This window comes from Mauremys mutica, chromosome 1, assembly GCF_020497125.1.
Source record: "Mauremys mutica isolate MM-2020 ecotype Southern chromosome 1, ASM2049712v1, whole genome shotgun sequence".
In the NCBI taxonomy this organism is placed as follows: domain Eukaryota; kingdom Metazoa; phylum Chordata; order Testudines; family Geoemydidae; genus Mauremys; species Mauremys mutica.
The window spans coordinates 332,055,236-332,081,765 of record NC_059072.1 but is presented as its reverse complement, the minus strand read 5'-3'; the positions used below and the strand labels follow the sequence as shown (position 1 = coordinate 332,081,765).

Here is a 26,530-nt window from a genome sequence, read left to right as displayed (position 1 = left end):
AAAACTGAAGCAAAAGACGGACGAAACAGGGACAAATACTTTGTGCAACAAGGACGCCAGACTCTGAAACAACATTTGCTCTGACAATATTCATATTTTTATTGATAGCCCTGCATTTTTACTGACAGAAAAAAATACAAACAATCCAGATTACTTAATTTAATAGGCACTTCTATAGAGTGAGAGATGCGAGATCAGGTCCATAGTCCCAAAAATTACAATTTCAAAGACGTTTTGAAATTCCTACAAGTTCTGTTGGTGATCAGGCATGTCGTGCATGCATTCATTTTTAGTGAATTCATAATTTAGGCCATTAGAAAGCCCTACATCTGTTTTACATATTAAGGACTCACTTGTTAAAGAAATCAGCCATGCATTTTTGAGTGCAAAATAGAGCTATAGTTTTGGGGCGTGGAAGTGCATGCCTAACTAGTTTACAAATCAGATCTGAAAGTATCCTTGACCATGTTGACCCTACTTTAATGGGATTTCTATTGAAATCCGTGAGAGTCTTGCTTAAGTAAGGATTGCAGGAGTCTGGAAGTTTATGCCAGATAAAGGAAATAATGTATTTTTCTAAATTATCTTAATGACACACATGTGTTTTGCTGCATTTTACTGATGATAGATTTTTTTTCTGATTGTTTCTTGGCAACTCAGATATGCAGAGAAACTAATTTCAAAAGTCAGCATTACTGTCACTTTATTATTTGAAAAAAATGTAAAATGCAAAGATGTGTGTGTTAAAATGCTGCCATCAGTTCTGAGAATTTCATAAGAGGCAGCTGAATAGAGATTAATGAATGTGAAAAGCCTTGTGCTCATATGATAAATATTACACGTAGGACCTTCTCATTCAGAGGTGAGGGTGCTAACCCATGAGCTATACTGACATATGGTAGTATAATATCATCAGGCATAATTTCATAAAGGAAATAAAATTGATTAAGTAGTGCTGAAAAGTGCAGTTAACAAAGTAGTACTGTATGTAAATAGTTAACATAATTCATAAGACTGGATTATTTAACTACAAGTGAGAGGCTTTAAGATTATGCTGATATATCAACCAGCATAATTGCTAAAAGAGCTATAATTCTATGTTATTAGGCTGCTATTTGAAATACGGATTATAGGTTCTTCTAATTTTCATTGAAACTGATTTAATTCTGATTGGCTTATTATTCTCTGCCCATGTATCCCAATGAATCCCTGTTGCAAGAAACTTTCCTGTGAAACGATGAACACCATTGAGATTTGCAAGGCCACACTGATTGAACCACCAGCCAGTGTTATCGCTGAAATTACTGCAGCTCTTCACGGGCTGCTCTTGGATAGAACATACTGGGTTGCATCCATCATTATCTACATCAAAAGTGCTGAAAGGCATTGCATTCTGATTATCTTCCTTTCTGTATCCTCGAAATGCATCACCTGAGTGAAACAGACCAGAAAGAAACTGCCATAAATGTTAAGATAATTATTTTTGTACAAAAGCAAAGCCCTATAATTAATGCATAAATTGCATTTTTTTAATCCTCTTTTGTTGGAAAGCTGCATTTCTTCAAACATCCAGGGTGATGTGTTGTGGCATGACACCACAACTGTGTGTGTGAGAGAGAGGGGGAGAGGTAGAGTTATGTGCTGGAGAGAGAGGGAGAGAAAGGAATAGTTATTACTGAAACCAGGAGAAATACTGAGAAGTGCAGGAGAATTTGAAAAGTGTCAGAACAGATCATGGCTTTAATGTGGCTTTCTAACAATAAGTACTTAGCATGCATGTAATCTAGAGCTTTCTGTCCTCAAAAATAGAAACAAAAGATGGGGAAACAGAAAAAAGAGAGGTTGTGATTCAGATTTTCAGTGGTGGCCTCTAATTTTGATTGCCCATTTTTAGACACCTAAGGCCTGGTTTTCAGAGGTGCTGAGCAACCACAGCTCCAGATGAGCTGTTTCAAGTTGGAATCTAAAATATGAGGTCACTTTTGAAATCTGGTCCATTGTGAGTGGCTCAGGCCCCCGAGAGAGAGGCAATCTGTAAACTATTTTCATTATAACACAGGAGTTCTTGACTACCAGTCCTGTACTTTAACCAGGAAATACTACTTCCCACAAAGAAGTACATCAGGTTAAATAAGACAAAGGACTGTCTACTGCTGGCTACCAAGAGAGACAACATGTGAAGAGAAGTGAGCAACCATTAGTATAGTTTTGGAGGAATACTGATACATTTTAATAAACAGGAAAACAAAAGGGCTGAAATGAGATGAAGTGTAATGTAGGCTCATTAATAGAAAATTGACATACCTTTACCCGTTTGGAATGGCCTTAACTCTTCTTCAATACAAGTACTTAAATTGTGATTTCATCCACTACATTTACAGAACTGCCAGTGATATCAATGGAAATTCTGCACACTCTGGGCTTCATTTATTCTGTTCAGTTTTTTTTTCACCCTCATCAGCATGGCATCGAAGCATCTTCCAGTAGTCCATTAAATAACGTGACTAACATCTGAAAGACTCTTATTGACTTCAGTAGGCTTTAGATCAGGCCCCGAGCAGCTAAAGAATCAGACCCTTATTGCATAATATATCTCACACTTAACTTGAATTTACTCAAATTCCTTCTTGGGGTGGGATGGGGGGGATTATGCCTACACAAAAAATAAACCTTAATCCAACCAATCACCATAGCATTAATAGTCACTCACTTCCACAACTTTAAAATTCATCATGCACAGAAATAATTTATTTTATAGAAAAACACAAATTAGAAACGGACATTTTTCATATTATCCTAACTAAATATTTCATCATCTCCACCTTTTTTAGACAGACTTATTTTAATACTTAAGAGCGTGGTCTTACCAGCAGTTCCTGAATAACGCCCTAAATGGATTTTAAAGGAACACGCTTCATCCTCTAGCCAAAAGTTGTCATAAGATGCATAGGCATATCTGTCATCTTCAGATTCCAAACCCACATAAAGCATAAAGTTTGTTCTTTTTTGATTTACTATATGAAAAACTTTCCTCAGTCCAAGCCAAAAGTCCCCTGTGAAAAAAATATAATATAAATCACATAAACTTTGTAAAAAATATCTATAGAAGCAAAATTATCTCTTCCATTTTCCCCACTCTATTTCCCTTCCTAGACCAAAAGTAATGAATATTGTGCTGGTTGAAAGGAACATGCTTACTTAAAAGGCTTAGGAAGGAGGAGAAGATTCTCTAGTTCATTGTGAAAATCTATTAACTAGATTCTCCTGTAAACATGTCCTTACTAAGGGCTGGTCTACACTAACGTTGTGAGTTGATCTAATTTACGCTAGTTCAGACACTCTCCCATCGACATTGTACTCCACCTCCCCGAGAGGCGGAAGCTGACATCAACGGGAGAGTGCTCTCACATCGACTTAGTGTGTCTTCACCAGACCCGCTAAATTGGCACTGCTGCATCGATCACAGCAGTTCCAATTTAGCCAGTAGTGTAGACATGGCCTCGGTGACATATATACAGAAGTGAGAACTAAATTGCAGTATACACTGCAGGTGTACAAAAAATTGGGTGGATTGTCTGCTTGGCCACACATAATCCAGTGTCAATCTTAATAGTAACATTGCTAATTAGAGCCACATCAAATCTCAAACCCTCTTGATAAGAACATGTTTGAGGTGTGATGCATTTATGAGCCTTAGGCCATGAAAGTTTGTCCAGCATGGGTTGTGGTTGTTTATGAAGCTGAAAAATTGCGAGCTTTCCTTCCTTGAACAAGCCCTGGTACTCCTCTGAAGGAGGAGCTGTCCTTACACAGAACTTTTCATTTTCTGATCTTTTCATTTGCTCACAACTTTCAGAAACTTGCAGCTATTGGAATGAAATTTTACAGGACCTGGGCTCTGCTTCAGGAGAAAAAAACTGGAGTATAAGCAAAAAGAGCAGAGCCTTTTTAAGTATGAAATGAATGGGGGGAAAATACACTTGATCCTCCAGCCCTTGTGCAGCTAAAAATCCCTGGAATTCAGTGGGAGTTGTGACAGAGTGTGCCCAAAGAGACACTCTGCACCCCAAATTCACCATATTAATACATAATTGTGATATGTTTTATACAAAGTATGCCTTGTGAGGTATCATTTTAAAAGTCTTAATCTGTTGAACATTAATATCCTGCTAAGTTGTGAGGTTGGGAACACCCACAAGCAGCCTTTCAGGTACAACAATAAAAAGGCCAAACAACACGGCTGTCTCATTGAGGAGAATACAAACACTCACAAGGATTACCTCAGGAACTGTGTACAACAGGAGCGGATTTACCCCAAAATATACCTTGCTGTGGCACGGGGCCCTCAATGACAGGGGGCCCCAAAACATAGGTGCGAGAACAAAGGATGTGGGCGGTGCTGTAGCACCCCCACATTTTATGCAGGGCTCTGCTGCCACACGTCCGGGGTCCCGGCTGCCGCCCCATGCCACTTATGTTAAAACATATTGTTAGGAGCCCAGAACCACCTGGGCTCCTGGGGAGACAGGTAGGGCCCGAGCCCAGCCACTGGGGCTGCAGTGCAGCTGCCACAGCTAAGGGGGATCACAGCTGTCTGCTTTGCAAGGACCCAGCAGCCGGGGGAGGCGAGCAGAGATCAGTGTGCGGAGGCAGTGAGGTGGCTGCTCATGGAGCCGTATCCCCCCTCCTCACCTTCAGGTGGGTCTTCAGCCTACATGGATCTCTGCCCGCTTCTCCGGACCAGACAGCGTGGGGCCGCCATGTGCCTGAAGCTGTCCTTGGCCATGAAGATCTTGGTGTCTCCTTCTCCAGCCCCATGGTGGCTCCACTCATGCCTCCAGGGCATGTGGGGTCCCAGCTGCCACCCCACACCCAGTGCTCTGCGGGCTCTACTGCCACCCCACAGCCCGTGCCCAGGTCTGGACCTGCGCCAGGGGTGGACAGAGGTCTGGCTTTCAGCACCCCCACTATTAAAAATGTTCCAGTGCCACTGGCATTAAACCTAATTGGGTGGTCCAAGGCCCACCCAGGCCCACCCATGGCTACGCCCTGGCTCTTTCAGACATTTTTAATTGGCCTAAAATTGAGGTCAGTTTTTTAGAAATAATGAAGTGACAGTATGAGTCTGGCAGTCAAAAACGCAAAAAAATGAAGGCAACGCAAGAAGACTAAGCTAAGCGACAGTTTATCATCTTATTTTAAAAAGCTTCAAGTATTGAATAGTGGACATTCATCAAAAAGTATGGGTGAGGAAACATCTGAATTATATGATCACTTGCCAAGTTGTGGGGATACCACAATGACTGCAAAAGTTGAACAAGTGGACTCTGAAGTGACAATGGAACTACAATGTATTGGTAATTTTGTCAAAGTAAGGGAAGACATCTACCCTGAAGACATTGCATTATGGCCAAAATCTGTTTCACTGGATATGATAGAATATTTCTTAGAAAATAAACCAAAAAATGTAGATAATATGGAAAATTTGAGAAAAGAGTATGAGGTTGGAGGTCAAAAGCAATTAGAGGTCTTCATGAGTCCCATTTTCTGAGGATGAAGAAAAATGGGATGACAGAACTGAGAAATTGGTTGATTTTATTTATTTATTTTTTTGAAACTGTTAAGGCAGTCTACTGTTATGTTTGCAAATTATTCCCTGACCATAGTAAAGGAAAGCAAACATTCATCAACGGGCACTCTACTTGGAGAAACATTGCAAGACATATTGCTGATCATGAAACTCCCAAAGCTCATATTAATGCTACGTGTAAATTCGTTCAAAGGTGTAAATTATCTGGAAGAATTGATTCTGTGTTATCGGCAGAGTTTGAAAAGGAGTGTTCTTATTGGAGGAAAGTGCTGAGATGTGTTGTTGCCATGATCACTTTGCTGTCTTCTTTGGGACTATCTCTAAGAGGACATAATGAGTCATCATTGTCAAATCGAAAAGGTAATTTTTTAACCTGCTTTGAATATCTTAGTGAATTTGATGATTTTCTCAAAGAACATTTGAAAAATTATCAGTTTTGTGGCTCAGGGAAATCCAACTTTTTAACACATCAAACCTACGATGAATTCATCACTATAATAGAAGAGTGGCTCAGAAACCAATTCACTGATAAAGTAAAGGATGCCAAGTACTATCCCATAATAGTCGATTCAACACCAGATGTGAGTCATGTAGACCAATTAACATTAATTTTAAGATATGTGACCGCCAATGGTGAAATTGTAGAGCAATTTCTTTGTTTTGTCCTGCTAAAATTCCACACTTCTGAATGTCTAGAGACAACTGTTTTGGAAATCATTGCAAATTTAGGTTTGGACATCAAAAACTGTTGTGGGCAGAGCTTTGATAACGCCACAAATATGGCAGGAAAATATTCAGGTCTACAGGCAAGACTGAACAATGCAAGCCCCTGTGCTTTATTCATACCATTTTCCAGCCATTTGTTATATTTAATCTGCAATGCTGCAGCCAAATCTTGTGAGGGAGCTACACATTTTTTTGACTTTGTTCAAAATGTGTATGCCTTTTTTTTCAGTTTCCACACATCGGTGAAGTATGCTACAATCATGCTTGGAGCAGGCAAATGGAAAACATTTGACAATCAAAAGAAATTGTGACACCAGGTGGTCTGCTCATGCAGATGCTGGTTTGGCTTTGAAAATGAGCTATGATGATATAAAGAAAACCTTATTAGACATAATCACATCAAATTCTGAAAAAACGCATGCAGAAACTGAAGCAAAATCCTTAGCAATATAGTTTGAAAAGTATGATATTGCTGTTTTCACTTTTTTGTGGAATCGTTTACTTCAAAGAATGAATGCTGTCAGAAAATTCCTGCAAAAGGTTGATACAAATTTACTGAATGCTGCACAATTGTTAGTCTCAGTTAAAAGTTTTGTCATGGAAGTTCGAAATAACTATAGCTCGGTGGAAGCAGAGGCACTAACATTAACAGAAAATATAGGTTCCTCTGATATGTCTGACGAGAAGCCTAAAAAAACCAGGAAGTTATTTTTCTATGAAACTAGAGACAATGAAATCAATTTAAAAGGGAAAGAAAAGATCATTGTTGAGATGTCAATGTTATTTGTGACACAATAATAGTACAATTGAGAGTAGAGGTGAATCTCTAAAGAAAAGTGTTGATTTATTTTGCATGTTTTTGAACTAGGAATGAAAATGCTAAAAGCCACTATAGTAAGAAATTAAGTGAATTCTACCCAGAGGACATAGACACAAATCTTTTTGAAGATGAAGTGAAACATTTAATTCATTTTATAGAAAATGATGAGGTCTGTGCTTCGAGATCACCAGTTGATTTGTATAGACTTGAACATGACGGTTTGCAGGCAACCTTTCCAAATATAGAAACCATTCTGAAAATATTTTTAAAAATACCGGTCACAAATTCTTCTAGTGAACATTCGTTTTCTGTATTGAAAAGAGTTAACAATTATTTGCAAAATACGAACATTTGACAAGTTTGGCAATATTGACAATTGAAAGTGCGTCTTTACAAAATATTACTTACGATGACTTAATTGATAATTTTGTAAAGAAAAAGTGTAGAAAAAAAGCTATCTGAATTTTTTTTTTCAAATTGAAAATTTCTTCAGAGGAAGTTAACTTTTATTTTTCCATTCATGCATCATCTATACTTTTTATTTTTACCCATTTTTCACATTAGCATAATGCAAATACAAGATTTCATATAGACCAGAAGTTCTCAAGAACTCCATTCAGGTGGAGCGAGGAAAGGTTATTAAGTTTTTTTTTATAAAGCACTCTTACCCAAAGCACTTTACAGTAGTTAGCTAACGGTACAAACAACATTTGGAAAGATCATTAAGTGATCCGCCGAGACCCTCAGCAATTTCTAAGTGGTCCGTGGAAAAAAAGTTAGACTACAAAAACAATCAAGGTACCTCACTTATTTTCATTTACTTCCTATTACTTATAATATAGGAGGAAGATGAAGGAAAAAAGAACGAAAACCAGGGTGGGGAGATAAGAGAGAATGTTCTTTTTCTTGGCTGAGTCCCAGGGGGAGGGAGGGCAAAAAATGAAGCTGCGCACAGGGCCCCACTAACTCTAAATCTGCTACTGGCATACAATACAAACCTCTCAGAGATAGCACATACCCAAGGGAGACTTGTGACGGGCTGGATCACAGAAACCCCCTGGGAGCTGCCACCTGATGTGCCCAGACTACTTCTACCCCTGCTTTCCCTGCCAGCTCGGGACTCCAGCACCCTGTCTTGCTGAGTCAGAGACTCCCGTCTGCTCCAACACAGACCCAGGGTCTGAATTACCTGCCCCAAAGCTGCAGGTTTACCTGAAAGCAGCTCACAGAAGTGTTCCTGTCTTTAACACTCAGATGCCCAACTCCCAATGGGGTCTAAACCCAAATAAATCCGTTTTACCCTGTATAAAGCTTATACAGGGTAAACTCATAAATTGTTCGCCCTCTATAACACTGATAGAGAGATATGCACGGCTGTTTGCTCACCCAGGTATTAATACATACTCTGAGTTAATTAATAAGTGTCATAAACAGATAGTTAAGGGTTAATGTCTCTTTTACCTGTAAAGGGTTAAGAAGCTCAGTAAACCTGGCTGACACCTGACCAGAGGACCAATAGGGGGACAAGATACTTTCAAATCTTGGTGGAGGGAAGTCTTTGTTTTGTGCTCTTTGTTTTGGGGGTTGTTCGTTCTCGGGACTGAGAGGGACCAGACGTCAATCCAGGCTCTCCAAATCTTTCTGAATCAGTCTCTCATGTTTCAAATTTGTAAGTAACTAGCCAGGAAAGGCGTGTTAGTCTTATGTTTGTTTTCTCAACCTGTAAATGTTTCTTTTTGCTGGAAGGATTTTTACCTCTGTTTGCTGTAACTTTGAACCTGAGGCTAGAGGGGGTTTTCTCTGGGCTATATAAATTTAAGTACCCTGTAAAGTATTTTCCATCCTGATTTTACAGAGATGATTTTTACCTTTCTATTTCTATGAAATTAATAGGCAGCAGGTTTAAAACAAATAAAAGGAAGTTCTTCACGCAGCGCACAGTCAACTTGTGGAACTCCCTACCTCAGGAGGTTGTGAAGGCTAGGACTATAACAATGTTTAAAAGGGAACTGGATAAATTCATGGTGGCTAAGTCCATAAATGGCTATTAGCCAGGATGGGTAAGAATGGTGTCCCTAGCCTCTGTTCATCAGAGGATGGAGATGGATGGCAGGAGAGAGATCACTTGATCATTGCCTGTTAGGTTCACTTCCTCTGGGGCACCTGGCATTGGCCACTGTTGGTAAACAGATACTGGGCTAGATGGACCTTTGGTCTGACCCAGTACGGCTGTTCTTATGTTCTTATGTTATGTTATTTCTTTAATTAAAAGCTTTCTTTTTAAGAACCTGATTGATTTTTCTTTGTTTTAAGATCCAGGGAATTGGGTCTGGACTCATCAGGAGTTGGTGGGGGGAAAGGAGGAGGGAATGGTTAATTTCCCCTTGTGATAATATCTAAGGGGTTTGGATCTGTGTTCCCCAGGGAAGGTTTTGGGGGGACAGAAAGTGTGCCAGACACTGACTTCTGGCTGGTGGCAGCTTTACCAGATCTAAGATAGTAAATGAGGTGAGGCCTCATCTGGAGTACTGTGTCCAGTTTTGGGCCCCACACTACAAGAAGGATGTGGATAAATTGGAGAGAGTCCAGCGGAGGGCAACAAAAATGATTAGGGGGCTGGAGCACATGACTTATGAGGAGAGGCTGAGGGAACTGGGATTGTTTAGTCTGCAGAAGAGAAGAATGAGGGGGGATTTGATAGCTGCTTTCAACTACCTGAAAGGGGGTTCCAAAGAGGATGGATCTAGACTGTTCTCAGTGGTAGAAGATGACAGAACAAGGAGTAATGGTCTCAAGTTGCAGAGGGGGAGGTTTAGGTTGGATATTAGGAAAAACTTTTTCACTAGTAGGGTGGTGAAGAACTGGAATGGGTTACCTAGGGAGGTAGTGGAATCTCCTTCCTTAGAGGCTTTTAAGGTCAGGCTTGACAAAGCCCTGGCTGGGATGATTTAGTTGGGTTTGGTCCTGCTTTGAGCAGGGGGTTGGACTAGATGACCTCCTGAGGTCCCTTCCAACCCTGAGATTCTATGATTCTATGATTCTATGAAATTAAGCTAAAAGTGTCCATGCAGGTCCCCATATTTGTACTCTAAAGTTCAAAGTGGGGAAAGAAACTTTGACAATAAGAAAAAAGTGATTTTATTAAATACAGAAAGTAGGATTTAAGTGGTTCCAAGTAGTAACCGACAGAACAAAGTAAGTCACCGAGCAAAATAAAATAAAATGCGCAAATCTATGTCTAATCAAACTGAATACAGATAATCTCACCCTCAGAGATGCTTCAGTACGTTTTTTCCTCAGACTGGACATCTTCCAGGCCTGGGCACAATTCTTTCCCCTGGTACAGCTCTTGTTCCAGCTCAGGTGGTAGCTAGGGGATTCTTCATGATGGCTCCTCCCCTCACCTTGTTCTTTTCCACCCCTTTATATATCTTTTGCATAAGGCAGGAATCCTTTGTCCCTCTCTGGGTACCCACCCCCTCCTTCTCAATGGAAATGCACCAGGTTAAAGATGGATTCCAGTTCAGGTGACATGATCACATGTCACTGCAAGACTTCATTGCCCACTTGCCAGCACACACATATACAGGAAGACTTACAGGTAAAACACACCCATCTGCAGACAATTGTCCTGGTTAAAGGGAGTCATCAAAATTCCAAACCACCATTAATGGCCCACACTTTGCATAATTACAATAGGCCCTCAGAGTTATATTTCATATTTCTAGTTTCAGATACAAGAGTGATACATTTATACATATAGGATGATCACACTCAGTAGATTATAAGCTTTGTAATGATACCTTACAAGAGACCTTTTGTATGATGCATATTCCAGTTACATTATATTCACTCATTAGCATATTTTTATAAAACCATATAGACTGGGTCCTGGGGGGAGGAGGGGCGAAAATGAAGCTGCGCACAGGGCCCCACTAACTCTAAATCTGCCACTGGCATACAATACAAACCTCTCAGAGATAGCACATACCCAAGGGAGACTATTTGACATATGTCACAGCAAAGGATCCTTCCAGCAAGTTGGAAGAATATATAAAAGGGAGAAGTGACATCATGAGGCTTCACTCCTCTTGCAACACAGCACCTGAAAAGACCTCAGGAACAAAGACTGAACTGGGGAAGGGGGGCCCCAGGAGGGAAAGAAGGAAGCCTGCCTCTGTAAGGAAGCTTGGTGGGCTGTTTGTACTATCTAACAGGGTGAGACACTGCTTGATTCAAATCCTATCCAGTTTAGATAATTTAGATTGTGTTTTTGTTTATTTCCTAAGTCATCTTCTTTGATCTGTACACTTATCACTTACAATCACTTAAAATCTATCTTTCTGTACTTAATAAATCTATTTATATTTTACCTAAAAACAGTGTGGTTTGAGTGAAGTGCTTGGGGGAAAATCTCAGCTCAGTTAACAAAGGCTTATACACATGCCTCTCCACACTGAGGGAGGGGCGAACTGGGTAATAAATGTATACTGGTCAGGCTTTTGAACAGGGCAAGACAATACAGCTCTGGGGTCCGAGGCTGTGGAGCTGGGAAGAAGCCTTCATGTAACTGCAGCTGCGCGGATCCCTGCCTGTGTAAAAGTTTGCGTGAGTGCAGGACTCAGCATGGTCCGCAGCTTGTCCCAGCAGCACGGTGTGAGAGGGCACCCAGGCTGGTGAGACAGAGCATTCAGTGGTACCCCAGCTCCAGGTTGCACCCCAGGGGGGACCTGTCATAGGAGTGTCGCCAGCATTAGGACATCATGATTGGGTCCAAAGCCCTTTTTTACAATAGAAAATATACTTAGAATCTGGAAAATTTAGAACATTTCTCTCTTGAACATATTAAATTAGTACCTGAAAGATCTCCAAATCCATCCAGGTATTCTGACCAATTTCTTTGGAAGTCAATTATCCCGTCGGTTCTTTTCTGAATCACAGTCCATCCACCTCCTTTAAAATCCATATCACACAAAACCTAAAACAGAAATGTGAATGGCTAGTGAATATCCTCTGATGAACCACTTACTGATGCAGCTGCAACATGGAAAATAACTTTTAAAAACCAGGACATTTTCCAAAATAACATCCCTTTAAAATGTATCAGAAAAAGTACTCTAAGATAAATGACTGGAACCAATAATGTTATAAGATATTTCTATATTGCCTCTTAATTGATTGGAAGGCTTGATCAGAGAATTATTGAACTAGTGGAACCACCTTACATATATATATGAATAAATATATTATCAGATGTGTTGGGGGAAGTATGTGTGTAGACACAGACACACACACCAATAAACATTATACTATGTTTGTATTTGTCTCTGTTTGAATTGGAAACATTTGCAATGAGTATGTATTAATAATGTTCAAAATTACATATATGTACAAGAATATTCAGTATTACATTTCTACTTCAGCAGAACAAAATTGGAAAAAGACATTAAAGGTGACAAATATTTCATCACCATTTTGTGCATTTTCCTCCTTTGCTTCCTACTGATCCTCTTAATTTAGTTTTCCAAACAACTTTTTATCTGAGATTTTTTTTTCCTTTCCAGTATTGTTTGTTATGCACGGGAAACACAGACTCCTAAGTGAAGGACTCACCAGGTACAGGAAGTAAAGAAAGAACTTCTTTTCAGACATATCAGAATCACACTAATTCACCCTAGTGGGATGGAAAACTCTGCATGAAATAGATCCTGATCCAATCAAGCACTTAAGTACATGCTTAACATAGGCAAGCGTGTAGTCCCATTGAATGCAGTGGGACTACTCACATGCTTAAAGTTCTTTGCTGGATTGGTACCTTAGTCAAATTTATGCTGTAGTGTGTGTTAGAGATAGAGTCAATGTATGCGAGATCACATTCCCCAGTAGGGAATATCACATCATGTGCTTCACTTTCTCCTGATGTTCAAAACTTTTTGAACCCCAATATAACCTGACTCAAATATTGGCATACTCACCCATTGTCAGGGCTTGTGTACACTAAAGATATTTTTCAAATATTTCCCACTATAGCTAATGCTAATTCAGCTGCACAGGTGTTATCAACATTAGGAGCCCTAGTGCAGAACAGTGTGCACCATTTTAGACACCGCGTCACCTAAACTTGTTCAAAGGAGGTCTAATCATCACAGGGCTTAAAATGGCAGTTGCAGACAGTGACCTATTTATCTCTAGGCTCCAAATGTTACTAACACTAATGGAGCTTAACTCCTTAGAGCTGTAAGTCAGTGGGAGTACTCATGACAACAAGGGTAAGTACTGAGTACACTGCTGTTGCTCAGTAACTGATAATAATATAAGTAAAGGAAGGAATCCTGGAGCGAGTTTAGAAAATTGTCTCCATGTTCTGCTGAGTGAAAGCAGCAGAAAGTTTATGAGCCAGATCCTTAGCTGTGCCACAGCAGCATACAGCAAAGCAAAGGAGAGGAGTTGTAACATTGGTCACCTTTGCCACTCCCAGAGCCTGAGTCTGGATAGGAGCCAATTTGGACCTCAACACAAGTTACAGCAGCCTCAGGGCTGCACTCTGCTGCACCCAGTTGCTTATGTCCCCAAGTGGCTTTTCCTGCAACCAGGGACTGCAGGAACACTGCAGCATCCTTTCCAGGCCCTCTTTCCTCTGGAAACATCCCTTATGCTAGAGCCAGGAAGGGGATAGCAGAGCTCACTATGCTGAATCTCTATAACCTGGGGATTCCTGAATCTCAGGTAGCTGAGTAAGTCAACTTCCTGGATGCTTTGAGCTGGCCCTAAATTGTGGAAAGAAAGAACAATGCAGGTGCTAGAGCAAGTCAGATCTGCTTGCTGGGAGAATCACAATGAGCTACAGGGGCAGCCTAAAAACCCCAGTCTGAAGAGAGAAGGATACAATTCTCTACCCATAGAGAGGTGATGGCATTTCTAGAGCAGACCACAGGAGGGAAACAATTACAGTCACCCCAAAAACTGTGACAAGGCTAAAGATATTTTGTTTTTATTTTAGTTCCTGTTCGTTTGAGGGGCTTTTTGTTTATTGTTGTTGGACAGTTGGTTACTGAAATGAATACTTTTATGCTGGCTTTGGTTGTTTGTTTTTTTTACTGGGACATACTGTCTTTTTTGTAATTTTTTCATTTAGTTATGTTTTACAAGCCTTCCACAGCTCTTGACTATGAGTGCCTTAGAAATGAATTATGAGTTATTTTGTCTACAGGTTTATGTCTTAATTCCTTGAGACTTTTGTTCTTCTATGTTTTAAGCTTTAATTGCAAACGCGTGTGTTTGTCTTTTGCTCTTTTTATGCCTTATCACATTGGTGGTTTTACATAAAAATATTTTCCCTTTAATATCATTCTTTAATAAGTATCAGAGGGGTAGCCGTGTTAGTCTGGTTCTGTAGAAGCAGCAAAGAATCCTGTGGCACCTTATAGACTAACAGACGTTTTGCAGCATGAGCTTTCGTGGGTGAATACCCACTTCTTCTTGCATCCGAAGGTGCCACAGGATTCTTTGCTGATTCTTTAATAAAACACACACACATACTTTTGGACATTCTCAGGGAGATCCTGTCAGCATGATCTGCATTCAGATCTGTGTGACATCTATTAGACACGAAATGAGATACTTTTCTGTAAGTGGAGGTTTTGTTCTCATTATTTATTGTTCCTTCATGGTTATAATTAATTTATGACTATTTTTCCCTTTGTCTTCTACTCTGTCAGTATTTTAAGGAATGTCCCCACTTACTTGATGTCTCCCACATCTTCAGATATTGGCAGTAAGCGCAAAATGTAGAAAAGTGTCAAAAATGCATTTGAAGTGAAAAGAACTTTTTCATTTCAGAAGTGTTTGCACTGTGCTCTGAAACAGGTCATAATTTAACCACTTGAAGCCAAAAGTTACAGCAAATGGACTGAGTAATCTCTTTTCTCACTGAGAGGTAATAGTTAGATCTCCTCCAGTAAACACCTGATTTTGGAAAAGGCATGAATAGTTTTCTCAGCTGGAACCCTCCACTTCAGAGCCAAATCCTGACTCCTGAAGAAAGCCTGGAATACATGAGTTTGTGCAGTGGGTCTGCCTGGAATTGGGACAGAGAGAATCCTCCTCACAACAATCTGTGGAGCATTAACGCAACTGCTTCTGTGAACACTACCTCTGCTTTAGTAGCATCTGTGGCCTCTGCAGTCCACTTCCATGCGTAGAGTTGGCTGGTGATTCTGGGTAAAACATTTTTTGTCCTAAGCCCCATCCCCTACACTACGGTGAGAGAACTACTGAAAGACAAAGTTCTTTAGTACCAGGTGGAACCCAGACACACTGTGTAGCCTCTGCAGCTGGGAGAAGAACCAGATTTCTGTTACTTTTGAGGGCTCCCAAGGCCCTTCTTTAGCCCTTTCATTAGATTTTGCCATATATGACAGTTTTATCTGCACAGGACTACAGGTTTGGGCTCAGAGTTTTGTGACTATTTTGTGGGATACAGTAGTAGGGTCCTCAGTGGGGTGGGTGGCCTAGTGGTTAGCATCCACTCAGTCAGGGGGTAGTGGTAGGTAACGCCAGCCCACCCACTCCACCGAACTCCAACCCAGGCTCCTAGGAGGGTCAGTAGCATTGACCCCTGGAGGTGGGGGGGGGACCTTTTGAGTTATCCTCCCTGGGCTGCTTCCTGTCACTGCTCCCTCTGTTTCTGGTCCCAGATAAGGAAAAAGAAAAAGGAAACCAAACTGTCAGCACCAGCCAGGCTCATACAGTCCTTCAGGGCACCTCTAGCCCCTTTTGGCATGAGCTTGCAGCATAGGTCTGTACTCCTCTCCAGCCTTCTGAGCTGGGTTCTTCCCTTTTCAACCCTGTCTCCAGTTGGAGCATGCTCTGCAAGATTAGAGGGGTGGGGGTAGCTGGGCCAAGTATTGTCCTTCAACCCCTGCCATCCCAGTGTGCGGTTTATATACCCCATCACGGGTACCAATTGGCTAGGGCTGGACGGGACATTTCTACCTGCTTCCCCCATCCCCGTTTTGTTACAGCAGAGGTGTGTGTATAATTAGGTATTATAGTGTAGTATTTGTTTTGTCCTCCATTCTTCTTCCAATAACTGAATATCCCAGACATGTATATGCAAAATTAAAGTGGAAAGGCTGTAGATGCAATGCCAAATCTCAGCTAACACATATGGACTTCTTAAAACAGAGCACCCAGAAGCAGAAACAAAAGAAAAACATTGGACATTGAATATTCTTTTTAAAAAAATAAGAATTTAGTCTGTTTGGTTTCTGCGAGTTCCAATTTTACCCAGACTTTGAGGTCAGAATCAGAACTAAGATCATTATCCTCCTCACCCACTACCTCCCCCACTGACACGGAGAAGAGCAAAAGTGTGGAAACATGTGGATTGGGTGGAAGGGACAGCTGTTTGCATTGCATAACCAACCATACATAGGCTTCAAGGTACTGATGAGGGTTTTAAAATTCACATTGCTGGGGGGAAAGGACAGTGCAGCTAGGAAACCGCAGCCCTGTATGCTCCCAAGGAAAGAGGCCCTAAATTTTCTTGCAAAAGGCCACATAGCTTAATGCAGCATTAACTCTTCCTCTACTCCTGTACCCTGCCCTTAGATAAGGAAGGATTATGCAGCCACAGTGAGGAACCCAGTGTCCATGTTGCAAGAGAGCATCTCTGTCAGTTTTGAGAAACTAATAGAGGGAATAAAGATTACAAGAAAATACCCTGACATCTCTGGTTGTGGGGACAGAATTTCTTTCAGTTCCTTAGTCTTTGTGCAGGTGTGTGCCATTGTCTAGTCATGCTCCATGGCCCTTCCATGGCCCTTTTATTCACACTCATAGGAGGAGAGCAAAAAAGCAATGGCTTTTCCACTCATTGAATGATGTGGAGTTTTTATAGATAAGGATGATTCATTGGTTAATGGCACTAGCCTAGAATGTTCAAGATCAGGTTCTGCTCTACCACAGATTTCTGAGAAACCTTAGGCAAGTCACTTAGCTTCTCTGTGCCTCAATTCCCCACCTGTAAAATAGGGAGAATTGCACTTCCCCCACCTCACAGGTGTGTTATGAGGGTGACAAAGTGGGTGAGGAAATAACTTTTATTGGACCAATGTCTGTTGGTAAGAGAGTGCTGTGTCAACTCAAAAGCTTGTCTTTCTCTCACCAACAGAAGTTGGTTCATTAAAAGATACTACCTCATCCACCTTGTCTCTCTAATATCCTGGGACTGGCACAGCTACAACAACATTGCATACGAGGGGTGTTATAAAGCACTCGGCTATTATGCTGATGAGGCCATATAAAGTACCTAAGATAGTAATTTTTCTTCCAGGTGGTTTTCACTGTATCTGAAAAGAGAGAATATGGCTCTGTATCTGAGATTATATTTCTTTGCAAGAACTGGGAAAGATTTCAAGATTGTAATTATGGCAGAACCACTTAGATGGCTCTTAATATAAATTCTTATTCACACAATGAGAAATATCCAAGGAAAATACTTTAAAATTATTAAACATATTCTATATACATATTTTCAAGTAAAGTCTGTCCAATATGTGAGATAATTTTATTACCTCATAAGGGTAATTTGATCCTTCTGGATGGATTATGTACAGACCACTGGGAGTTTTTGCAACTGAACCTATGGTATCTTTAATATCAGTGCAATCCAGTCCTAGAGAACAAAATTATTCAATATAATTTAGGTTAAACATTGCAATAACAAATACAGATTGCAACAAAAGGAAAGCACTTAGATGTAAATGTATGAATGATCTCAAATTAAATTTCGTTGTCAAGTAAATTACAAAATTATCTTTAATCAGAGATTTATTTTGAAAATGTGAATTCTCTGGAATGTGGTAAGACAGAAATAGGCAGAGAATAGAGAAAAAGGAACTTTCCACACAAAAAAAAAGCATTATGTGCAGTTGATCTTTCTAACCATAACTAGCACTGCATAGAAGATTACACACCATGGATCTGATCCTGCAAATCTTACTCAGGCAAAGATCATATTGAGTCAATGGAAGCTTTGCCTGAGTAATGGCTGCAAGATAAATCCCTTTATGTAAAGCAATTGCTGACCCCCTCTTGTAAAGATTTAGATTTACAGTTTAAAAATCCTTTAAATCATACCATATATCAAAAATATTTTGCTTAAACGTATTAGGACAAATCCTGCTTGACTTACTCAAGTGAGCGGCCTCATAGAACCCAATGGGACTGCTTAGAGGTGAAATTCCTCTCCTTGGAAGCATCAGAACAAGGAGGGCTTAAGTGTAACACAGGTCTTGTGTTTTACCAGATGCACAGGCATGAATTTCACCCAGTGTGAATAAGGAAGCAGGATTTTGCAATGTGCTGAACAACCCTGCATCCCCAATTCAGAAGGGACTCAGCACCTGTGTGACAGCAAATCTGATATTTTCCACAAATATCATCCATCTGGCGTAAGTTTTCTTTAAAAAGAATCCAAAGTACTTTTGCAAAATTAAGATTTTAAAACAGTTCATAAGTTTTCCAAAGCTTATGCAGTACAAATCACTTCTGAGTAGCTATTATAAATCCCCAGGAGCGCTGCCAGTTTTTTGGCGCCCTAGGCGGCGGAAGGTCCCGCCCCCAAAATGGCACCCCCGACAGAGGCGGCGGAAGGTCCCACCCCCAAAATACCGACGACGACCAGGGCGGCCGCCGCCCCTCAAATGTTGGTGCCCTAAGCGACCGCCTAGGTCACCTAATGGGTTGCACCGGCCCTGTAAATCTCATATCTTCTTGACTTTGCTTTTCTCATTTCCTTATCAGGACACTTATAAAGATAAAGAGAAAAGACGTAAAGGTTAGACAAGAAAAATACTTACCATGAGACTGAACTGCTTTGTAAGGAAGTGGATCCAAATGTTTTCTCAAAACTTCTGCATTCAAAAGAAGGACCCTGTTCATAAGTTCACTCACCTGTAAATTCAGAAGTAAACAAGAGTTTAAATACACTTAGACTGGAGCACTGAGAACTGAAGTCTTATGACTTGCTTCTTCCCTTATACAGATGTTCTGTAGTTAATTTCTATGATGCATGGTGATGCACACTTTACATATCCATAGGCCATGCTGAGTGCCTGATTTTCCACTGCCTTGTATTTGAGCAATCATTTAGGACTTGATCCAACTGCCACTTAAGTCAAGAGAAATTTTTCAAAGGACTTCAATGGGACTTGGGCTGGAGCCTTATATCTGTGCAAAGTGAGTGCATAACGGTTGTTAGACACTATCAAAGAAGAATGGCAGCGTTTTACATGCCATTAATACTTAGATTTACCACAGTAACACAATAACTATTAATGTGTGTCCTAAGTGAAAATAAATTTTCATATTATAAATAAAAATTAGTACCTGATTAGAAAGATAATCCAAAGAAGACTGTTGGTCATCCATCATATTTCTTATCAGCTTTTTTGTACTTCTTGCATATTCAACAAGAGAGTTCTGCAAATTTCCTAAAAAAGAGATATTGTCACCCACTACCATATTAAAACTGTAGAACCATTTTAAGCTGCATAAACTTCATGCTTATTTTATGAAGTTTAAGTGAACACCAAAGATGTCTTATTTTAGGGGGCTTAAGTGAGACCTAAGTGGTGCATGGGCTCTGGACTAGGCCCTCAGGAGACATGAATTGGCATAGCCCCATTGACTTCAGTGGAGCTGTGCTGATTCTGCAGAAGATCTGTCCCTTCAGAAAGGCTCTCTGCACAAGGATGAATCTCAGCCTCTTACAGCATTCGTAGGTACCAATGTGAATGATACCTTAGAAATACAAATGCAAATAAAAGACAGATAGATATCTAAGGTTTTCTGTCACCGCAGCTTCAAATCTTTTGCTCATCTACCAACACTCATGCTTCTGGGCTTTGCTCACATGCCAATAGACCTAAATGTAAGACAGACAGAAGATGAATAATGCATGTTAAAAGAGACATGGAAAAGATAAGCGACCTGTTAGAATATTCTATGGCAGATTGAAGCAGGCTCTGCGGGATTTGACAAGGCAGGGGAGAGAGCACAAGGAGTCCTCTTCCACCTGGGTATCTGCACAAAGGATAACCACTATCTCAGCCCTTTTATGCCCATCAGTAAATCCTCTGCATGGTGCCCAAACTGAGTAGCTAGGTGTAGAGCTGGCCCACGTGCCTGGGAAGAATCAAAAGTAAATACAGTTTGCTATAGGGACATAGAGCACAGGTGAGTTTGTTGCTGACCCAAAGGCTTTTCTTAAGGAATACATACGGCACATGTAATGTTTTTCTCCTCGTAACATTTTAGCTTGAATATCACATGGCACAAGGCATTGTTCCTTTTGTTTTGAAATAGCTGTTGATGTATTTTTTTCTGCAGTCTTGGGTGGTGTTTGCATAGCACTGCCATTGAGTGTACCCTGTTATACCAAATAATGGAAGACAGATTATGTTTTGAATTTGCCTTTTTATCCTTGTCGTAAAAAATTAAAGACAATAATTGCCAGCTAGTAACTCAAAGCAAAGACCATAGAGGTTTGAGCCCAGGTACTGTTGAGTGTTTCCTGCTCAGAAGCTTCCCCAGAAGATTGAGCCAGAAGTAAGTTAGACGTTTAAAAACAGTCTTAAAAGGTTCCTAAGAACTGGCTGGTGAGCTACTTCCACCTCCTGGCATTGTAAACCTAAGGCCTGAACTCGCAAATATTTACTGCTATGCTTAGAGCTTGCTGCCATGAGCAATCCCATTAGAGTCAATGGGACTGCTCACAGTATAGCAAGCATCACATCCAATAGTCCTTGTTAGCAGTCAAGCCCCACAACTAAACAAAATTATTTATGTTGTGGTGAAGAAGCAGGTCTTCAGGCTTATCCCGTTTTACTCACAATTGTAGTCCCACTCTGCCTAGTACATAGTACAAATTCATCAGGTAGACCTCAACCTGGCAAATACTGACATATAGATAGATGCATATCTCTACCCAGCTAAGAAGTCAATAAACTCTAACCATATAGACAGCTCATATTTACAATCAAAAACCACATCGGCAAAATATCTTTAATTTCCCTCGAGCAGAAAGTTTAAATGGACACTATCAACTTGAAATCTAGCCAATTCTAAACAAAGGGGGTCAAAAACAGTTTCAAGGCACTGCCCCCATAGGGTTTTGTGGTTATACATTAACATGTTCACACTTTTAAAATGTTTTTCACTCCCCTGTTGCTGTGTGAAACCCACACCATCAACAGGGGAAACTTATTATTCACAAAGTTCTGTCAAAGTAAACAAATTGAAAACATGTTTTCTCTGATCCCTTTGGGCTGTGATAACCAGGGGTGTTACTTGTAACAATATAGGTAAAAACTCAAAACTAGTTTCTGCCTTGCAGAAAGGAAAAAATGCAATTGACTTTCCAAACATTTTCTCCAGATTCCTTTTTTGCCCTCTAAAGACTGATGTTTTTAAAATGTCATTGTTTTGTTACAACACTGTATAGTGATTGTCTATTGTGTTGTGCAAACTGAAGCATGATTCTTATAGTATTATGATTTTTAAAGGAAAACCTAATTTATTCCTGAATATTTCTAAAGCATTTTTGGTCCTCCCCTCCTGCTCCAGATTCCTCCCTCTGGCACTAGGACAACAGTGGCATAATACTGAATAAGTTTTTCATTAGCACCTGTTTTTCATTTTTAAAAGTGAAAGCAAAAATTACAAAATATTGTGAACTGACGGGTTTTAGAAAATCTCTTGAATTACTAGGAGTATCTTGTGTCTCTTCTGCAGATAAATTTGTATCTTTCTTGGACTGCAGACTCCACTCTCAGTTGAAAATAATCACAAACCGAAGCAAGCAATTTTATGTAACAGTTAAAACCAGAGTTTCGGAGCAGGGTTTCATCCTGGCTACCAACCAGGCTATTGGTATTAACCAACATCCATGTTCAATTACACAGGGTCAATCTATTATTTTTAACCAGTATTTATATAAAAACAAAAGCAAACAATTATTAAAAGACAAAGGGTCAGATTCTGATCTCAATTATATGGCTATAAATATCTGTGTAATTCTACCGAAGAAATGGAGTTACTCTGGAACATATAAATTAAAAGATTCAAAACTCAAATAACACTTGTTAAGAGGAATGTTTCTGTGTTTCACTGTTAATGAACTAATTTTCTTGCTGCAATTTTAACAGAGTTTTTTTCTTTCTCAGAGGAAACTTAACTTTTATATACATCATAATCCATCTAGGATAAAACAATCTACATTTTAAAAGCATCACTCACTGTTCAGAACCTCTATTCAGTTGCGTTAATTATCTTATGAAATCAATGTAATTGAAAACCTTACCTTAGTAGAACAGGGTCTGACATTACCTAGCACAGTCTCACCCCCAATGAAAAAAATGATATTTAGACAGATCAATGAAGTTGGACTAAACTGGATCATCTTTTACTTGAAGAAATGCAAACGCTTCAACAGGTTTCAAATTTCTGTGGAAAGGCTTGTTCACTATGAAGTCCTGAGTCAAGTATTTGGGAATGTGTACAGCACAAATAGCAGCCAGCACATTAGTCCTTTTATGCCTGGATTTAACAAAACACATTTTATTCATAGAATAGAAGATTTATATACTGCACTTAATACAGTGTTTTGACCCTGAAAGCAATTACTGCTTAGTACCTGCATATGACACAACCAATGTATTAACATTTACATTGTATTAGGATTGTGATAGGTCTTGGGAAATGTTGCTCTTCAAACATGTTTATTTGTATTTAGTGGGCTGGACTGGTTGAAAGAAAAAATGATTAATTAGTGTCTAAATCCTTTTATAAACACTTTAACCTAGAAAAAAACTGTCCATATTTTTGTACTAGCAGTGCTATATCTATGGGTAAGGAGGCAGTTTCAGAATACAGTATGTAGGTTTTCTGGTTTTAAATTTAAACTGATAAAAATGCACTGCAGCTAAAAATCTGAGATTGGCTTTTTATAAAAACTTACCATTTGTGCTATATTGAAAATTGTTTATAGAGGGGACTAATGGACTTTTAAGATCCCTCAAACTCAGTGCTAGAACATCTCTAGCACTAAAGGGATTTTGAATGGACTAATTTTTTAAATAATTCAAGAAAAACAATTTTTATTCCTAAAAAATTTCCAACAGTGGATGTGCCTAAAAATCTGAAAAACAGGAAAACTAAGCACCTAAACCATTAATCCCTAATTATAAGCCCTATATTCAGGTACTTACATCTTTTACATCGAACAGTACAATTTGGGCCTGAAATTCCTCATGCTTGATTTCACCTCAAAGCTGAACTGGTTTTGAAAGTTTAGTAAAGATCCACTTTACTATTTTCTGTGATCCAAGTACATGTGAGGATTGATATTTGGTATGATATGGTTCAATACATGAAAATCCCCAGCCTGCGGTACTGTATTAAGAGAACATCATGGCTAGTGAGCAATTGGTATATGCTGTAGTAACCCTGACTGGAGTAAGATTTGAAAATAGCTATTAAAAAATCCCATTTTGTACCAATGATTTTTTTTTCAGCATGAAAATATACTGTATGTGACCTGACTCTGACAGGAGAACCTATAACTCTCACTCAAGTCAATAGCAGCTACGGATGCTCAACATCTCTCAAAATCAGACCCTAATTTGTTCAAATGGGCTTCATAGCATCCCTGTAACAGTGTCAGTAGGATACAATAATATCTAATCAGAGCACCAATAACTTACTTGCTCATGGTTTACAGAGCTAAATTGTGCCCCACGGGACATGCCCACACAGGAAAGTAAGGGGGTGAAAGACTGCATCTTACTCCCCTGCACCAGCTAACTACAGAGAATGTTACTCGTAGGGGACTTCTGTGCCACTGCACATGCAGAATTTACACAGAAATTAATGGGTTTTGCGCAGAATTTCCTTTTCCTCCACAGAAATGAGCTGCAGAGCTGCTGACTGTCACTAGAGTCTGCTGGACCTCGCAGAGCACACTGCCAGGGGATGGGAAGGGAGCCCTCAAGGAAGGAAGTGGCATGCAGGAATATCCACACAAGCTCGGGACCCAGAATCAGGCTGTTTCTCCCTCTGGATCGCTGTGGGGGATGGGGTGCAAGTGTCTGGGCAGGAGGCCTGCAGCTGGGATCCAGGGGGAGGAGCTGCGGGTGTCTGGACTAGGGGGCACCCCACAGCTGGGCTCTGAGGGATAGGGGAAGAGGATGTGAGTATCTGGGCTGGGGGGTGCCCCACAGCTAGGCTCGGGGGTAGAGGGTGTGTGCAAGTGTCTGGGCTGGGGAGCACCCCGCAGCTGAGCTCTGGAGGGAGGGGGTGTGGGTGTCTGGCCCCGCTGCTGGGCTCTGGAGGGAGGGGGCAGAGAAATAGGAACTGGGTTGTCGTAGGGGTTTCCTTAATTCTCTACTCCAGGAGGAATTTTTTTGTGTCTGTATTGTTACAGACATAGTTGCTGATAGGTATTTGAAATAAATTACCAAAATAATTGAAATTGGCATGATTGTATAGTATTATTTTAAAAAATAAAAATGCAGATTTTTAAAATATTGTGCACAGAATTTGTAGTTTTTTGGTGCAGAATTCCGCCCGGAGTAGAATGTGTGGAGGGAGATAGCATGTTTACTCCTTCTTCTGTACACATGGGTGAGAAGTAGAGGGGAAGTAGGCAGAGCCTGTTCTCTACCCCCACTCCAAGCACCAGTCACCACCACTGAGCTGAAGCATAGAGACAAGTAAGATACACAAGGTAAATGACTGCAACAGATTTACTTCCCCATGGAGAAATGGGGAACCAGATTGGCCTGCTCCTGCAGCAGCACAGCTACCTCTTACTCAAGGCTTGCTGTAAAACCACAATCTTCATCTTTGCTCTCAACCAGGCAAAACTCCCACTGACTACATTGGAACAGAAAAGTATTGAAGTACCGACCTATAACTTAAATTCAATATTTAATAAGAGAGTTGACTAAGTTCCAATGGATTATTGGAGACATGTTTATTGGAAAATATGTATTACAAGCGTGTGTGTATATATATGATGTCTGATGTTTATAACATGTTACATACAACATTTGAAGTTAATTAATACATCATTAAAATGGTGGAAGTAGCTGGAAGTTGAAGTTAGATACAGTCAGAATGGATATAAGGCATAGGGTAATTAACCATTGGAACAGGTTACCAGGGTTGTGATGGATTCTCTATCGGTGGCAATTTTAAATCAAGATTAGACGATTTTCTAAGAGATATGCTCTAGGAATTATTTTGGGGAAGTTCTGCGGCCTATGTTATACAGGAGGTCAGACTAGATCAGGGATCGGCAACCTCTGGCATGCGGCTCGCCAGGGTGCTTACCCTGGCGGGCTGGGCCAGTTTGTTTACCTGCCAAGTCCACAGGTTCGGCCGATCGTGGCTCCCACTGGCTGCGGTTCACCACTCCAGGCCAATGGGGGCTGCAGGAAGCAGCGGCCAGCACATCCTCGGTCCGCACTGCTTCCCGCAGCCCCCATTGGTCTGGAGTGGCGAACCACGGCCACTGGGAGCCGCGATCAGCCGAACCTGCGGACGCGGCAGGTAAACAAACTGGCCTAGCCTGCAGGGCCGGCTCCAGATTTTTTGCCGCCCCAAGCAAAAAAAAAAAAAAAGGCCAGAGTGTGCCGCCACTGAAGCAAAAAAAAAAAAAAAGGCCAGAGTGCCACTTCTTCAGAAGTGCTGCCTCAAAGAACCAGAGTGCCACCTCTTCAAAAGTGCCTACCCAAGCACATGCTTGGAACGCTGGTGCCTAGAGCCAGCCCTGCCAGCCCGCCAGAGTGCTTACCCTGGTGGGCCGTGGCCCGAAGGTTGCTGATCCCTGGACTAGATGATCACAGTGGTCTCTTCTGGCCTCGGAATCTATCTATGAAATGAAGTTGCAAAGTAAAGGATTCCGTAGTTAGGAAATACCAGAATTAAAAGACAATCCATTTTGTCATGTCCCAGACAGGGGTTTGAGGCTAGTCTCTGTGGCTGATTCAGAGTACTGGAGAACATGCTCAGTGCAGATGCAGTGTTCAGCGATTTTGACATCCAGCCTCCAACAAGCTCCAGTGCATGTGTGCAAATGTGATTTAGTGTGGCTGTTATAATCTGGCCCAATCAGAATGGATTTTCATAGATACAGGAAAAGGACCTCTAGGATCCTAGGACAAATGTTAGGTTCCTGATGAAAAAACCTGAGGCGCTCTAGTTTTTCCTTAAAAAAAATTAACAATCTATTTTCCCTTAACCTCACACTAAAAAAAGGGTGAACCATTTTTGCCAAAACATAAAAATAAATAAACCTGAGACAGAGACCAAGCATGGACATTTTT

General features: G+C 40.5%; 1 protein-coding gene across 1 annotated transcript in view; it reads right to left on the bottom strand.

The window, feature by feature from the left end:
• Nucleotides 1-258: 258 nt before the first annotated feature.
• The window catches only part of ANGPTL5 (angiopoietin like 5), a 39,329-nt gene continuing 13,057 nt past the window's right edge, over nt 259-26,530 (bottom strand). The window contains exons 2-9 of the mRNA XM_045019372.1: nt 22,504-22,739; nt 20,424-20,571; nt 19,530-19,633; nt 19,001-19,094; nt 17,714-17,814; nt 11,994-12,114; nt 2,868-3,053; nt 259-1,431 (exon numbers count right to left, since the gene is read on the bottom strand). Of these exons, the coding sequence (XP_044875307.1) occupies nt 1,112-1,431; nt 2,868-3,053; nt 11,994-12,114; nt 17,714-17,814; nt 19,001-19,094; nt 19,530-19,633; nt 20,424-20,571; nt 22,504-22,602 (1,173 nt within the window). The 5' untranslated portion in view covers nt 22,603-22,739 and the 3' untranslated portion in view covers nt 259-1,111. The remainder of the gene's footprint in view (nt 1,432-2,867; nt 3,054-11,993; nt 12,115-17,713; nt 17,815-19,000; nt 19,095-19,529; nt 19,634-20,423; nt 20,572-22,503; nt 22,740-26,530) is intronic.